Raw genomic sequence first — 16327 nt, forward strand, 5'->3', positions numbered from 1 at the left:
TAAAAAAAATTTTTTTTAACATTTATTTATTTTTGAGACAGAGACAGAGCATGAAAGGGGGAGGGCCAGAGAGAGAGGGAGACACAGAATCTGAAACAGGCTCCAGGCTCCGAGCTGTCAGCACAGAGCCCGACGTGGGGCTCGAACTCACAAGCTGGGAGATCATGACCTGAGCCGAAGTCAGATGTCTAACCGACTGAGCCACCCAGGCACCCCTATATTCAGTTAGTTTTTAATAGGGAGCTTTTTCTTTAGATGATTTGTGTAAACATATAGCCTGTCAGAATGTATGTGTACTTAAGTTGATCTGCCTTTTTTAAAAAAACAAATGTCTTCGATTGGTCTGTTGGTCCCTGCATTGATCATTTTGCACTCTGGAAGGTATTTTCAATATATAAATAGTCAAATTTTCTTTTTTTTCCCATGTGACTTTTCCAAGTGGGATTCATTTGACATATAAAGTCTAGGATTCACAACATACTTTTCCTTTGGGAATAAGTTGGAGATAAGACAACTTTGCACCACTTTTGTATGAATGAGTTATTCATTAATACATATAATATTATCACATATAATATTCCAACAAATATGACACCTTAACGTGTCAGAAATTATTCCAGATGCTTGAGATGTACTACTGAACAAAACACTTGAGGTATCTGCCCTGATGGAATTCACATTCTGCAGGATGAGACCTACAATAAACATAATAAACAAAGACAATTGTGAGTCAGTGTATCAGTAGAATGTGCCAGAAGGTGATAAGTACCTGATACTCTGAAGGAAGAGAGTCCTAGGCAGAGGAAGGCAGTGGTACAAAGGCTTGACATGTCTGAGCAACAACAAGGAGGCTGGTGTACCTGGAATGGGGTGAGCTAGGAGGAAAGCAGAAGGAGGTGAGGACAGAGAAGGACTAGGGGCAGGTCACACAGGATTTTGTAGGCCGCTGTGAAGACTTTGACATTGACTTAGCTAGAAAGTTGTAAGCAGAGGAATGACATGAATCCAGTGTATGATGGACTAATGTAGAGGATGGGAGATGGTGATTCCAAAGTTGGCTCAGCAGGAAGGATGGTGCTGCCATCAACTGAGTTCATGAAGGCTATAGGAGAAGCAGGTTTGAGGGATGGGGTGGGCATTCAGTTTTGGTTAAGTTGAGGTTGAGACCTCTCTTGAACATCCAAGTGGGGATGTTGAGCAGCAAGTTTATGTATACCTGCAGTATATATGAAGAGGTATGTAGAGATCTGGACAGGAGATAGAAATTTGGGAGTGGTCAGTTTATGGATGGTATTTAAAGCCAAGAGACTCTAAGAGTAAGAAGTGTTTTTCTCAGTAATTCCACTTTGATTTCTAAGATGCTCCGTGTTTAGAAATGATAGGTCCATCTAGCCATGAGGTTTCCAAGCAATAGGTATTCATGTCACTACTACTAGGAATAGAACCAAGCAGAGAGAAAAGCTTGCCTCATCTGACATAGCAAATTATTATTGGTAATTAAATATCAATCCTTTTATTCCTGGGATGTTTTCACTAGACCTTGCTGTGTCAGCACCAGGAATCTATGTAAAGAAGAGAATTGATCTGAAGCAGGTATTATGGTGTGTGGAGGAGTTAAGATCAGAATTTGCATCATCCTCTAGGGCTGGGGAGGCACTTGGTGGCAGATGAGAGCTGAGACCTGGCAAGGGATTAGCAGCCTACGTGGACATCTAAGGGGCACAGCAGACCTTGGTTGTGCTCAGTACCCAAATGTGTCACAGGCCGTGCAGGCAGCTTCCTAAGTGCACATGTCTAATATATTGAATCATCACTAGATACGTGTAGGCTATCAACAAGTTGAATTTATCAATTGTCATAATAGACATAGCAGGGCTTTTGTTTTGCTGGGGGGTATGTAGTTTGAGACCAGAACTGAGTAGCTGGGGGTAGTAGAGGAAAGACCCAAGAGCTGTCACATATGGTTCTCTTCTTTTTCAGCCCTTTCTCCAAGTGTTTAGCCTCTGTTTTAAATTAAGACTCAGAAGAATATCTTTTAGAAGAGAGGGCAAATTAATAATAAGCTGGGGATGCCACTTATCTTGGGTCCACTGAGCTCACAGCTGAGACTTAGTATGGACCGTGGTTGGAAATGAAATAATGCATGGAGAGGTAGGTGGAGAATCGTAGCAGGCAGGAGGACTCAGATGTGGGCAATCCAGTGGTTGGCTGTGTCCTCAGCAGATGTGAGAGGTCTGTATGGGACTCCAGTTCTCTGGAAGGGAAGAACAAGGCAGGGCTTCAGGATGTGAAAGAGGACAGGGAAAATGGAGCTAACTTTTACTGGTGAGTTACTGTGTGCATAGTTGTTTGTTAAAGAGATAGGTACACTGATAGATTGAAGATACATTTCTTTTCATTCTTACAGTGAATTGGGTAGTATTATTCCTTTTGTAAATGAGGCATCCGAGGCTCATTGCAAGGTCACACACTGATCAGAGGTAAAGAGAGAGAGAGAGGTGAGATTTGAATTCGAGGTGGCCTCACTCCCTAACCCATAAAACTCTTAGATTTTTTAGAATCTTAGAAGTAAGAACCAGAGTAGAAGCATAAAGGAATGAACAGGAGTCCACAGGGGCTGTATTTGTGCATTAACATGATTGCTGCTGTCTTACTGAACAAAAGGGGAATGGATTGAGAGGAAGTGGATAGAAGCAGGATCCCACAGGTCCACAGTGAGATACTGCAGTTTGGGTCTGATTTGCTGTGAAGGACAGCCTGGGACACTGCAATTGAGTCCATTGGTCAGCACAGTCAATTTAATAGCAAGCCGCTTAATTCTAAACCCTACTGGATAAGGGTGCAGAAGCAGTTTAAGCACTTTTTACCTTAGTCAAGATAACTCACTGAACCAAAGGTAGAGGCACTGGTAGAATCAACTATGGGAATCTGGAATAGGCAAAACAGGAGGCTGATGATTGAGGTGTGATTCTATAAATGAGGAAATTGAGATTCCAAGAGAGGAAGTGGTTTTGTTCAAGAACAGGTGGTAACAGATGAGTACCCAGCACCCAAATCCCATCCCTTACCTAGCCTAGGGCTCCATCCATTATACCATAGAGGTCACCTCCTGGCCCTCCTTGGCCCTCTTCCTCTCTAATAACAGTGATATTGAGTCCCACAGCGTTTACTTTTTTTCAAATACTCCTCATGCATGTGAATAATCTGGGGAATAAGTTATTAAACAAGGGTTCAGCCATGTCATTTTGCTTCTGTGGGATCTGGGGAGGGGGAGATGTACAGGATAGAGAGAAAACAAGAGAGATGCCAGGTAAACAACATCAGACATCTTTAGATGATATCAGATGGTCCTGAACAAGGTTCTTAATTGTTCTGTGCCACAAATTCCTCATGTGTATCCTGGGAATAATAACAGTACCCTTTTTATAGAAATTTTTTGATGATGAAATGAGATAATACACGTTAACTGTTTAACTCAATGCTCAGCTGAATGGTTTACATAGCAGCAGTCAAAATATTGGCTATTATTAAAGGATGTGAAGGTGATTTACTCCAATATCCAATGCCATTTTGGGGGTAGCATGATGTCAGGCTGTTCTGTTGATCTATGAGTCTTGTTTTATGCTTTATAATGTGGTTGTTTCAGACCATTCAGCTCTATTCACTGGATTTCCTGGAGTTTAATTTAAACATTCTCATCAAAGTTAATGTGATTCTGGCCATTCTCCTTACTGCCACCAACCATGATGATAGCCTTGTACTGTGCACGCCAAAATAATATCACCTTTTCCTGGATGCTTCCTACAAATGGCATCATCTTAATCTTGTAAAACCAATGCAGGAGAAAATATTATGTCAAGAAGGAAATTATGATCATTTTTTAGCATGGTAATAAGCAAGATAAAATTTTAAGAAGCCAACCCTGAGTAGCATCAGGATGCATTTAATTTGACCCTCTTCTTCCCAGGAACATCCTGATTTTCTGGTTATGAAACCATTCAGATTCCTCTTGTAGTCTTTGTTCTAAAACTTAAAATGTGCAGTGGTCTCCCTTTTTTGTTCTCAAAAGGAAAAGAGCTAACTGTCTTCATGCAAATTAGTCTGCTTTTGTTGAAAAACTTCAGGGGATTCATCTATGATATGTAGATGCACAATAAGAAAAACAGTGCATCTTACTGTTCTTTCAGCCAATCTAAGATTGTTTCCCACAGTATGGAATAGTTAAAAAAAATGTTTAATCACAATGCCAAAACTCCAGCAATGCCTTTGACTGCCTTCAGGGGTGGTGGTGGAGGTGGGGGAGACTAGCTATTCAATATATTCTACATTATTTTCAGATGATTTTGCATATAGCTGGGGAACGTGTAAATGAATGCAGAAAGATAGAACTAATGTACTAAATTTAGGACCAGCAATTATAAACATTGGCATTCTGAGCTGCTTTTTGCTCCTCTCTAATTCCTAATACAAAGAAAATACTGACTACCAGTAGTATAAAAATGATTTTTTAATAATGAGTAAAAGTTGTTTTGACAGTGTTTAACACTTCAGAAATGTTATCTCATTCTCCTGATTGTATTAATTGAGGTTTCTTTTTTTCCCCTCCCTGTATTTCAGTGACAATTTCAACAAGCACCTTCTTTGATGGCTTGCTGGTGACAGGACTATACACATCTACAAGTGTTCAGGCTTCACAGAGCATTGGAGGTTCCAATGCTTTTGGATTTGGTAAGTGATCCCGACATAAGAAACCAATCATTGTCCATGATTAAACAGTTATAGGTCTTATTTTTTGAAATGCCTTTTTAAAAAGTATTAGACATTTATTATTTCAGAGAAAATAATCTGAAGTTATTTTTGTGTTGTTTGCTTGTAGTTAGGTGAATTGAAATAAGTCCTGTAAAGGTACAGCCGACCATAAGCTTGGTGTGACAATCATTCTGTCCCTCTCCCGTCTGCTGCAACTATTATACTTCGTCTTGGGGGCTCATGTAAATTTCTGTGTTCTGTGTTCTGTGTTCTGTCATGTAAATTTCTGTGTTGCTGGAATTGGAATCCACTCTGATGTTCATGCATTCAATAACGTGGCTTTTAAAAAAAGTTTTATTATTTATTTTTAAATAAACTCTATCCCCAATGTGGGGCTTGAACTCCCAACTCTATGATCAAGAGTTGCATGCTCTACTGACTGGGCCAGCTAGGTGCCCCTCCATAACCTGTTTTTATAAACAGCTCTTAAAATCCTGGATTAGGTGAAAAGTGTCGTGTTAAATTCGGCAAGTAAGCATTGTACAAAGACAGTAATGACTGTTGAAATGATTGAATTCTATGAGTATTCATGAAGGAGTGTGTTTTAATATTTAAAATACTTAGATGGAGTCCTTGTCCTTGAGCCAGAGACCTGGCAGGTTACTTACATGAGGAGGCAGAAGGCTACATGAGCATTACTGATCCCAGAGGATTCTCAATTTGGAAATCCCTAGTTTACCCATTATACAATAAACGTGCCAAGCTGGAATTAAGTAGGCCCTTTTCAGCATCAAAAATGCAAATTTAATATATCCATTTATGTAAGACATGAAATCACTGATCTTACTCTGAAATTGGAAAATGGCACAAGACTGCCTACATTGATATGAAAAAGATAGAATTGTGTTATCAGAGGCAGCCATGTGTTCAGCGTTTTATCTTTTCTGGGGTATTTATTAAATAGATAATTTTTACCTACTTTTGATATATGAAAGGACACCTCCTCTGAGCCAAGTCTTAGCAGCAGCTCTGCCCAGGTGATTCATTGATTGATGTCGGAGCAGTGATGTGGATGCCCCATTGTCACCCTGCTGGCCTCATATGAGACTCACAGCCTCAGGGCTTAAAGGAAACTGGAAGTCACTTAATCATCATGTTAAATTATTTGACATTGAGAATTTGCCCTATTCTTAAAAGATCTCCAGATAAGCTTTTACAATGTGTGGGTAACTACTTCTATGTTCTGATCCTCTAGAAAAAAATTCTTGGGTCTAAAAATTCTGCTCATTTGGCCCCATGATATGGGTACATAATATATATGTACATAAAATAAATGATACACTACCTGTTATGTTACAACAGGACTTACAAGTAAGGGTGTCAGATTTAACAAATAAAAATTTACAGGACATTTGGTTAAACTTGAGTTTTAGATAAGTAATTTTTGAGTAAAAGAATACAATATTTGGGATAAGGCATTCGGGGTTCCATCTTAGCCCAATTAAATCAAAACCTCTGGGGGCAGAGTATGGGCATTGATTGTTTTTAAAGGTCCCCAGGAGATTCTGATGTTCATCCAGGGCTGAGAACTGCTGGTATTGAGTCAGTCCAGGGTCTGGTAGCAGCAACAGAGTTCCAGGCCTTTCTTTAGACTCAGTGAGTCAGATATTCTGGGCTTGGGACCCAGTGATCACTTTCTAAGAAGCACTCCCAGTGATTTTGATACACACTAAAGTTTGAGAACCATTGATCTTACATTAATTAAATGGGAGAGACAGACATTAATTAAATGACCACATAAATATGTAATAGCAAATCTTGCTAGGGGCAAGCTTGGAAAAGTGCTGAGTGCTGGGCAAGGGTATGCCAGAGAAACTAGATCCAGTCTGGAGCAAAATGGGATGTAATTGGGAGAGGCTTTCCTGAGGAAGTCATGTTAAGCTGAGATGTAAGCTTAACTTCCTCATCTGTGAAATGGGGTTGGTATGGCACCTGCTTCCTGTGATGTTGAGTAGCCCTGAAAATTGAGATTATTTATGTGAAGCTCTTAGCACAGAGGAAACACTCAGTAAAACTAGGTGTTCCAAAATTATAAATCTTGGTAACTGAAGTGGCTGCTTTCTCCAGTCTAAGACGTGTATGTACTTCCTTTCGGGGGCAAAAAAAGCAGTTCTCAAGAGGAATTAATCTGGGGTTTGTAGATCCGGATGATTTGAGAAGAGAGGACTTGGCTGAATGAAATAACTATCACTTGCCAAGGTAGACACATAAAATCCATGTGTCCTATTGCCTCTGATTTTAGTAAAGCAAACAAAAAACTAGCAACGCAATTGTTAGGAGTTATTTGAGGCACCTGGGCTTCAAGACATTTTATTTTATTCAATTTTATTTTATTTTATTTTTTTATTTATTTAAAGGGCAGGGGTAGATGGGGAGAGAGCACATGCAAGCGGGGAAGGGGTGCAGAGAGAGAGGGAGATAGAATCCCAAGCAGGCTGCACACTGTCAGTACAGAGTCCGATGCAGGGCTCGAACTCATGAACATTGAGATCATGACCTGAGCTGAAATCAAGAGTCAGACACTTAACGGACTGAGCCATCTAGGCGCCCCAAGACATTTTCTATGATGACTTTGAAAGCTGTAAAAACGCAGTTTCTCTTGAATTAGAATGTTTTTGATTAGATTAAATTATGCTTAGTCTTCCCATTACCATTAACCCAGTATCATTAGGTTAACGGTCTGAAGAGGCTTCTAGACACAAAGCCCATGGATGGTAGTTTAACTTCCATAACCAAAGCTCAGGTCTCCCATTAGTCAATTGGCATTTTTATAGGACATGATTTTTATACGGATGGATAGATAAGTTAGATCTTTTTTAAGTTTCTAGTAATATCAAAATAATTTTATCTGGATTTATATGACAATAGCAAGTTACCTTAAAAAGAAAATTTGATTATATAACTCCATATTGTTAAACAGAGTTAATCTTCATAAGCAATGTTTTGAATAGAGAGCAGGAGATAAAACGTCTACTTAGGTAGATGGTCACTTTCAAAAGCAAAAGAACATTTTTTTTTTTTTGGTATTTAAGTTTAACACATTCTTTACAATTTAAGAAAATGAAAAAGATTGAATTTGAGTAGAGTGCAGGTGAGAAAGGAGAGGAAACTCTTACAGAAGGTAAAATGTAAGAGTTGCTGCTTTTTGGTAGGTTAGTAGTTGCGGTAGGATCAGGCTGAAAAAAATGTGGCATTCTTTGATCTAGAACAAAAGAGTTATTGAATACATAATCTATCATTAGGCTCTGACTTGACTGATGGAATGTTAAGCAAACTTGATTTGTTTGGCAAATGCCCAATATAGTAGGATCCGTGTGTGGTATGTTTAAATAGCTGTATTGAACAAGACAAAGTAGAACATATAGTTGAATCTAAAAAGGTACTTCTGAAAGTTTTTTCCACTTATAGTTAATTTCAATTGTACTAATTACATGAAAGTTATAGCCGCTCTACTTTAAATATAAAATATGTGTGTGACTAGCCAAAATAAGGCTATAATTATTCTTAAGATACTGTTGTATAAATGTAATTCCACTAACATAACTACAGCCTTTTATGCAAAACCAGAATTCTTTAAAATGCATGCCTCACTGACCAAAAATAGACAAATGCCTAATAGCCAGAAATACATTAAAACAATAGCTATGCAAAAGATGACTGTATGCCAGCAATGCATGGTTTGAAATACCTCATTTTGCTTGTCAATATAAGAAAACATGCTGCCCTAGGGAAGAGTGATGTTTAATTATGGGTATCTCTTTGTGCATCCCAGAACAAAAATGCTTCCTCTTGTCTTTGGCATTGAATTCCAGCTCAATCATGTAAATCTTCAAGGCTCTTTGTGGCCGCTCAATGAAGGGCTATTTGAATATCCTTTCATACAAAATTATTCCTTTTCCAGAGGCTGAAATGCTTTTTACTCAATATTTAGTATTCTGGCTTTAAAGCATTTCACTCAATTTTTGATATTCTGGCTCTAAAACCGGAGAACTGGGTTTGCAGGTCTGCTGGCCCCAGTTCAAATTGTTAGATGTTGCATAAATTCAATTTTTGTGCTACATCATTTTTCTCAGCTAATTCGTGAGCCATTTTAACAGTTTTTCATGTAAACTGTTGTAATTTTCTATGTGTTCCTTTTTCTATAAGGAAATGAGCCATTCTAGATACAATTCTAGATATAATCACTGTTAAGTTACAAAATTCTTAAAATGGCAAGATTTGATGAAATCCAAGTTTGGGCAGAAAATATGGTGAACAGATCCATGATTTTTCTTTTTGATTTTTGCTCTTAAGCATTCAATCTTGTCATGCTTTTAATAGAGATTAAGCAACTAACATAAAAGTTTAATATTTTCAATATTATTTTTAAACATGGTGTCAGAATTTTTTAACAATGATCTGACTTTTTCTAACTGTGATTTGACACTCTAACTTTAGATGAATAGGGATATATTTACAAAACAAATTATTTAAATGTTTTAAGAAAGATTTACAATTTTTGTAAACCTTATGTTGGTCACTAGTTAACAAAAATGGGTACTTTACCAGTAGATTTTGATTGTATGTTAATGTTTCATTGTCATGATGCATGTTTTTGTTACTACTTTGCTTTATTGTCATTAAAAATAAAAATATAGACTTTAAGCTAATTTTTGGTTATCTTTCACATTAAAACTAAGTAGAACCTTTTACAACTTTACTAATTGTCACCAGGACTCCTACATCCCTGGGCATCAGCTACAGTTCAGTCTTAGGTGTCCTGTCCTTGTGACTTTGAGACACACACGTTATGAATACCACATACACATATTTAGGTCTTGATATTTGTAAAGAAGGGACAACCACTAGCAACTTCATTACATAGGGTCCTGTCTAGTAATGCTATTTATTTGCTAGCCTAAATTAAGCTAAATTATTCCTCATTCTTCTTAAGTTTATTTTGCCTGTCTCTTTACGAAGAAATGCTTTTATAACATGCTTGAGGAATTTTAAACATATGTAGGGATTTCAAAGGCATGACCTTTTATTAGACATGGTAAATGATCTATAATTAACAAGAAGACTTTAGGTTAATTAAACAAATTGCTCTAGTCAATGGTACCAGGAGCATAGCTGACAAGAGCTGAAGTTGTCATTAATTTTTCTTATTTACTGGGTATTAACCTAAGTTTGGTCTTAATTCATTAATTTGGTCTCAATTCCACTTGCATATGCCAGCATTACCTTCATTAAGAAATATTGCTTAAAACACTTAAAAAAAAAAAAAAAAAAGAATACAGCCTGAGTGAAGGTGGTACCTTAGTAAGCATGGAAATAGGGCTACCAACAGACTTACAAGGGAGGAAAGATAATGAAAACACAAAACAAAAACAATTTCACAGTTTCATCCAAAGTTTTCATAAGCTTGGAGTCTAATAAAATGTTTATGTGTTTCCATACTTGCTGTAGGATACCATCATATGAGGTATGACTAACTCTGCACTGAGTCTGTTCGGGGCCAAGAGACCACCCTCTCTTTCTGAGATACCTCATAACTAAAGATGTCCCACTGAGCCATGTGGAACATGTGGAAAAAGGCATCTCCTAGAATTTCTAGCTAATCCTAATTTTTGTCTCAATTAAATGTGGATTCAACGATTAAAAAAAAAAAAAAAGAAATAGCATAATATAGGGGCACCTGGGTGGCTCAGACAGTTAAGTTTCAACTTCGGCTCAGGTCATGATCTCGGGGTTTGGGAATTGGAGCCCGGTGACAGGATCTCCGCTATCAGCACAGAGCCTGCTTCAGGTCCTCTATCCCCGTCTCTCTCCCCCTCCTCCCCTCACCTCTTTCTCAAAAATAAACATTAAAAAAAAGAAATAGTATAATGTAGTTTGTATTTGACATATGACAATAATCAGGGATTATTTCCCAATAACTAAAAGGAATCACTTACTAGAATAGTGAACATGATGAATAGAAAGCTGTTAAATTAGTCACTCGGCAAATTGCTAAAGTAAATGTTGAGGGGCATGAGATCTGGGCCATGTGGAGGAGTTAGTGGAGAAAGGCAGAAAGGTTAGTGGAGAAAGGCAGCTCAGTGCAGGGGTTCATCACATGACCTCCAGAGCTAGGCTGCTCAGGTTGTACGTCCCCCTGGCACGGCTTCTCACTAACTTGGGCCACGTTGTTTCTTTCCCTAAGCCTCCGTGTCTGCATTTGTAAAATGGTAACAAAAGTGTCTAGTTCACAAAATTGTTGGGTAGATGAAGTGAATTATCTATTCAAGTGCCTAGTATATGTGCTTAAAAATAGGTATTATTTAAAATCTCAGAAAGAAGTGAGAATTCTTTCTTTAAAATAGCAAACAGAATGAGAAGATAATTCCAGTGGCAGAATATTTGGAAGAGAAAGGCTGACTTTAGTTTGGATGGCAAACAATGCACCCAGTTTCTTACCCATAGAATTTAAAGCTGACACGGATCTTTGGTAGAGTCTGGCTCAGCCCTTGCCCCAATGTTTAGGTAAGGAATCAAGGCTTAGGAAGGGCGAGTAGTGGCTATTACATGAGATGGTGTAAGTGTGACGCGTAAAACCAGTTGTTCTGACATCATATCCAGGTCTCAGATACTTTTTTTTTGAAATATAATTCACATACCATAAACGTTACCATTTTAAGGTATACATTTCAGTGATTTCCAATATGTTCACAAGGTTGAACAACCAACGCCACTATGTAATTTTAGAATGTTTCATTACCTCTGGAAAAAACTCCATCCCCGTTTAGTGGTCACTCACTATTCCTTCCTCCACACTGTCCCTGACAACCATTAATCTGCTTTCTGTCTCTATGCATTTGCCTATTATTTCATGTAAATAGAATCATACGGTATGTGGTCTTTTGTTTCTGGCTTCTTTTACTCAGAATCGTGTTTTCAACATTCATCCATGTTGTAGCAGGTATCGGGGACTTCATTCCTTTGTATGGTTATGTAATATTCCATTGTATGGCTACACCGCATTTTGCTTGGTGGTTGGAATTTTGTCAGTTCCCCGATTCTTCAAAGGAGTTAGGGTGGTGCAAATTGGGATAGGAAAAGTTTAAGGAGGATGTGAAGCGATTATAACAACCAGTGTCCTTTGGTACTTAACAGCAGCTCTGACCTCTGAAGATCAGATTGTTTAGTCTGTTCTCTGGCTTAGACCTGAAAATGATTAAATCTAAGAATCAAGAGGAATTACTCCTCTGCCTTCCTTCCTGCCTTTCAAGGGAAATAGGCCAGTGTGGCATGATTTTGGCCCCACAAAGGGTTAAGCCACAAGTGAGATGCACAAGCCAAGCTGAGTGATCGAATTTATCAGTACAGGAATTTGGAATCAAGACTCATCAATCCCAGTCCAACTCTTCATGAGCTAGATCAAGGCATGTGTAAACATTTGGGAACTCTGGGCACCCATCGTCCACAATGGCTCAGGGGAATATTGTGCAGGCAGAGGAGAAGGAGATACAGACAGAATGCTGCCTGATGTGCTGGAGCTTTCCAGGCTCTTATTTTAGGCTTTCTCCCCATCAGGCTCAGATATTCTTAGGTTTTAAGAAACACTAATAAAAATAGCTAACATTTATCAAACACCTGCTATGTGCCAGGTGTGTTGCAGGTGTTAACTTTTTTGATCCTAACAAAAAGCCTACTAATTATTCTCATTTTGTAGATAAAGAACCTGAGGCACAGAGAAAGGTAGGTAACTTGCCCAAGGTCATGCATAGGGAGTTGCAAAGCCATAAGTAAAACTCAGCTTTGGGGCACCTGGGTGGCTCAGTTGGTTGAGCGTCTGACTTCTGCTCAGGTCATGATCTCCTGGTTTACAGGTTCGAGCCTGGCATCAGGCTCTGTGCTGACAGCTCAGAGCCTGGGGCCTGCTTTGGATTCTGTGTCTCCCTCTCTCTCTCCCCCTCCTCTGCTCACACTCTGTCTCTCTTTCTCTCTAAAAATAAATAAATAAACATTGGAAAAAAACCCAAAAAACGAAACTCAGCTTTATAGCCTCTTCTTAAGCTTCCCTTAAAGCCAAAGCCCACTTGAGCTGGTTTCTATTATAACCAAAAGAATCCTGAATAAAAGAAGGCCCTCTGTGTTGTAACCCTGCCTATAACAATCCCAACAATTCCTGCCATTTCTTTACAGTCACATACATTCTCACTGCACACACACACACACACACACACACACACACACACTACACCAATCATAACCCAGACACAGTTCCAAAATCCCAGCTGCTTTAAACTTCATGCCTTTGTTTATAGTGCTTATAATTCCTTCTGGTTCTCTCTGCTGGGTGGACATCCTGCCATCTTTAGGGCCTTTGTCCTGCCTCACCTCCCCTGTTTAGCCTTTGTGACCCTACTCCCTGACACTCACCTCCATGGAACTCTCTATTCTGCCCTCCGTACTTCAGTCTATTCCCTGACCTCCACCAGAATCTCTAATAATCTGTTGAATTTACTTGTTTAAAACCTTTATACCTCTTTGAGGATAAGAGATGGTCTGGTCATCTTCACTCTCCTGTCATATAACAAGTGCTCAATAAATATTTATTGAATGAATAACCCAGTATAAATTTTGAGGATTCATAGGGTATTTTACTACCAGAGCTGACATCAGTAAATGCATGTATGTGCACAAGTGTCCTGTATGAACAAGAGAGCGGATATTACTGTCTTAAACTTCGAGGATATTTCTGAATCTGTACACGTGCATATAAACCTACACTTCTATACATATATGTAAAACTATGCAAACATACATACATTTTTTCATCATAGGTTCTGGGGACATTTATTATCCTGCCTACCATTTTGTCCGTTTTTTTCTCTGGAGGTGGCAGGCACTAATGCCTTTAGATAGGAGAGTGATTGATTAAGTGTCTTCTTTAGAATCAAGAGATGGAAGGAAGTTCAAGAGAGTGTCCCGTCCACGCTCATGTCTTAGGGCAAGTCAATGTCCTAATGATACATGATAGTTAAGTTCTTATTTTCTCTCTTAGATCTTCCGTGAAGTGATGACTCTATAATTTCTTGGGAATGTATTCACTTGATTACATCAAGTGAGATGATTAAGGAAGGTTGTCTGGTATATATGTGCAACCCTTGCTTCAACTTCAGTGCTTTTCTCATAGAATTTCTTCTGTAATTACAAAAGGTAAATGTGTGTTAAAAAGCCATTAAGTAATTTGTTTTCTTTCCTTTAGGCTGAAAAAAAAAAAAAAAAACACTCCCTGTAAAGTTCATCCATGTCATAGCTCCTGAAGCAGCTTGTCAGTTTTTCTGGACATTCTACAGATTCAACATACAGGAATTTAGCCCTGATAAGATATGTGCCCTGAAACCCTTGTAGGTACTTTAAAGATGTATCCCTAAGGAAGAGAAGTTCTTCTAATTCCTTTCTCCTCCTTATTCCTGCTCAAATCCATGTGCTCAGAATCAAAGTAAAATGGTATGTCATAAATAAGACTGTCAGGAAAGTCACATTTTTAGAGCAGATTCTAATGAAAGTTGCCACTGTGCTATGGAAGTTAGGGTTTTTGAGGTTATTTTGTTATAATTTTGTCTGTCAGTGTTGAAAGATTGTGAAGAGACTTTTCTGTCTGGCAAATGGAACCTTATTAAAGAAGATACTTGCCCCCAAAACAGCACTGAACAAACAAGGACAGAGCAGTAGGTTTTTATGTGGGGTACTTTCTGACATGTCAAAGTTTTAAAAATAATTCTGGAAAACAGGTTTATGTAAATGAGGTCTTATCCCTTAGCAGATGAAGACAGAATCAGGAATATTTTTCTCTTTCTGTTTTAAATGATACTTTTAAAAACCACTTAGGAATCATGGGTCTTTAGTGATAAGAGATATTGTTTTCTAGAAGAGTGACACTTTCCGTAGTATGCTACACTGTCCATTTTAACAGGAAAAAAGATGGAAGTATATGCTTAAGGGAATAAACTTGGAATTCTGACTCTGATCTAGCAGTTAATTTTGCTTGTAATGTGGTTACTCTTGAAGTTTTCCAGTCCTCCTTTTGGGTATCTAGATAATGATAAAAGAGTTTATGTCCCATGTTCACAGTAATTGATTTATAAATACTCTTGATTCTTTTTTGACAGTTAAATCTAAGAACAACTTAAAATAATTTTATAATGTAATTTATTCCTAGAAATAATTCTGATAATAATCTTTGAAGTATTAAAAAAGAGTGGTGAAAGTAAATTCTTGGCATCGCCTAGAAAATAGCTGTGGATGCAGCCTATGAACTTGAAAATAGATGAGATGTAGGCGTCCAATAACAGCACTTCACCAAATGCTGGTTCTGTTTCCACTCTTGTCTTCTGTTCTGTAGTTTGTATTCAACCCTCTGATGCTGAGCTTTGCATGTCGCCTAATAGATGTGTAGGCTGCTCTCTGAGGCAAGCACACAACTAAATTACTGTTTTCAGGACTCTGAATGTCTGAATGGAAAGATACTTGCTGGTGTGGGAGTTGCCATTTTGGAAAACAGAATAGCAAAGTTGTTAATATTTTGGTAAAAGTTCAGACTGAGCTTCTCTCCTGCTTTTCCTTCCACATGTTTTCATACATCGGAACCATGTTGTTGCTATTATCTAGTTAATTATGTTATTTCTGGTTCTTCTTCAGAACAGTGCCTCTCCACATGAATTCTGGTAAATTGCAACTTAAAAGTAAAATAAATGGAGCTATCAGAGATCGTGTTCTGGGAAGACGTTTTGTTTATCCTTAACCGTTTTCTTTTTAAAATAATTAGTTATCGAGTGCTGCTGTTTGTAGCGGGCGTGATGGCTTCAAGGTTACTTCGTGGAGTTGGATCTCTGGCCGCGCAGGCCCTCAGGGTCCGTGGTCCCAATGGAGTCGCCGCAGTGCGCTCCATGGCATCTGGAGGCGGTGTTCCTACTGATGATGAGCAGGCAACTGGGCTGGAGAGGGAGGTCATGATGGCTGCTCGGAAGGGACTGGACCCACACAATATGCTAGCCCCAAAAGCAGCTTCAGGCACCAAGGAAGACCCTAATTTAGTGCCATCTATCACTGACAAGCGAATTGTGGGCTGCATCTGTGAAGAGGACAATAGTGCTGTCATTTGGTTCTGGCTGCACAAAGGCGAGGCCCAGCGATGCCCTAGCTGTGGAACCCATTACAAGCTGGTGCCCCATCAGTTGGCCCACTGAGCCTTTGCACTAACTTACTCAAAATGTGCTATAAAGTTTCTTCTTTCCAATAAAGACTAGCCATTGCATTGGCTCCTTCTCCCATTAAAAAAAAAAATTAGTTATTTGCATTATGAGAAGATTCTTTTTTAACTGCACTTTTAGTCTGTGTGATCCAATACCAGTGTTAACACTAATAACAAAAAATGGAGAGAAATCTGTTACTAATAAGGAAGAACTCAGGGTTTGGCCTTCTGTTTCTAGAGAATGGGACAAATGAGCAGCTCTAGAATAATTATGAGGTTGATGAAGTTTATCCTTCA

The 16327-nt window shown here is 38.6% G+C and overlaps 2 protein-coding genes across 3 annotated transcripts in view; both read left to right on the forward strand.

Annotated features, from left to right (window-relative positions):
• The window catches only part of RELN (reelin), a 528348-nt gene that overhangs the window by 71567 nt on the left and 440454 nt on the right, over positions 1 to 16327 (forward strand). For both annotated transcript variants that reach the window (XM_047096965.1, XM_047096964.1), the window contains exon 2: positions 4618 to 4728. In XM_047096965.1, coding sequence (XP_046952921.1) covers positions 4618 to 4728 — 111 coding nt within the window. The remainder of the gene's footprint in view (positions 1 to 4617; positions 4729 to 16327) is intronic.
• Positions 15636 to 16110, forward strand: LOC124524625 (cytochrome c oxidase subunit 5B, mitochondrial-like). The gene has a single exon (XM_047096966.1). It carries the CDS (start codon positions 15636 to 15638, stop codon positions 16023 to 16025), a length of 390 nt encoding a protein of 129 aa, XP_046952922.1. The 3' UTR covers positions 16026 to 16110.

Source organism: Lynx rufus, unplaced genomic scaffold (genome assembly GCF_022079265.1).
Source record: "Lynx rufus isolate CCGP_SWC_20201006 ecotype Redwood Valley unplaced genomic scaffold, mLynRuf1.p SCAF_4, whole genome shotgun sequence".
Taxonomy (NCBI): domain Eukaryota; kingdom Metazoa; phylum Chordata; class Mammalia; order Carnivora; family Felidae; genus Lynx; species Lynx rufus.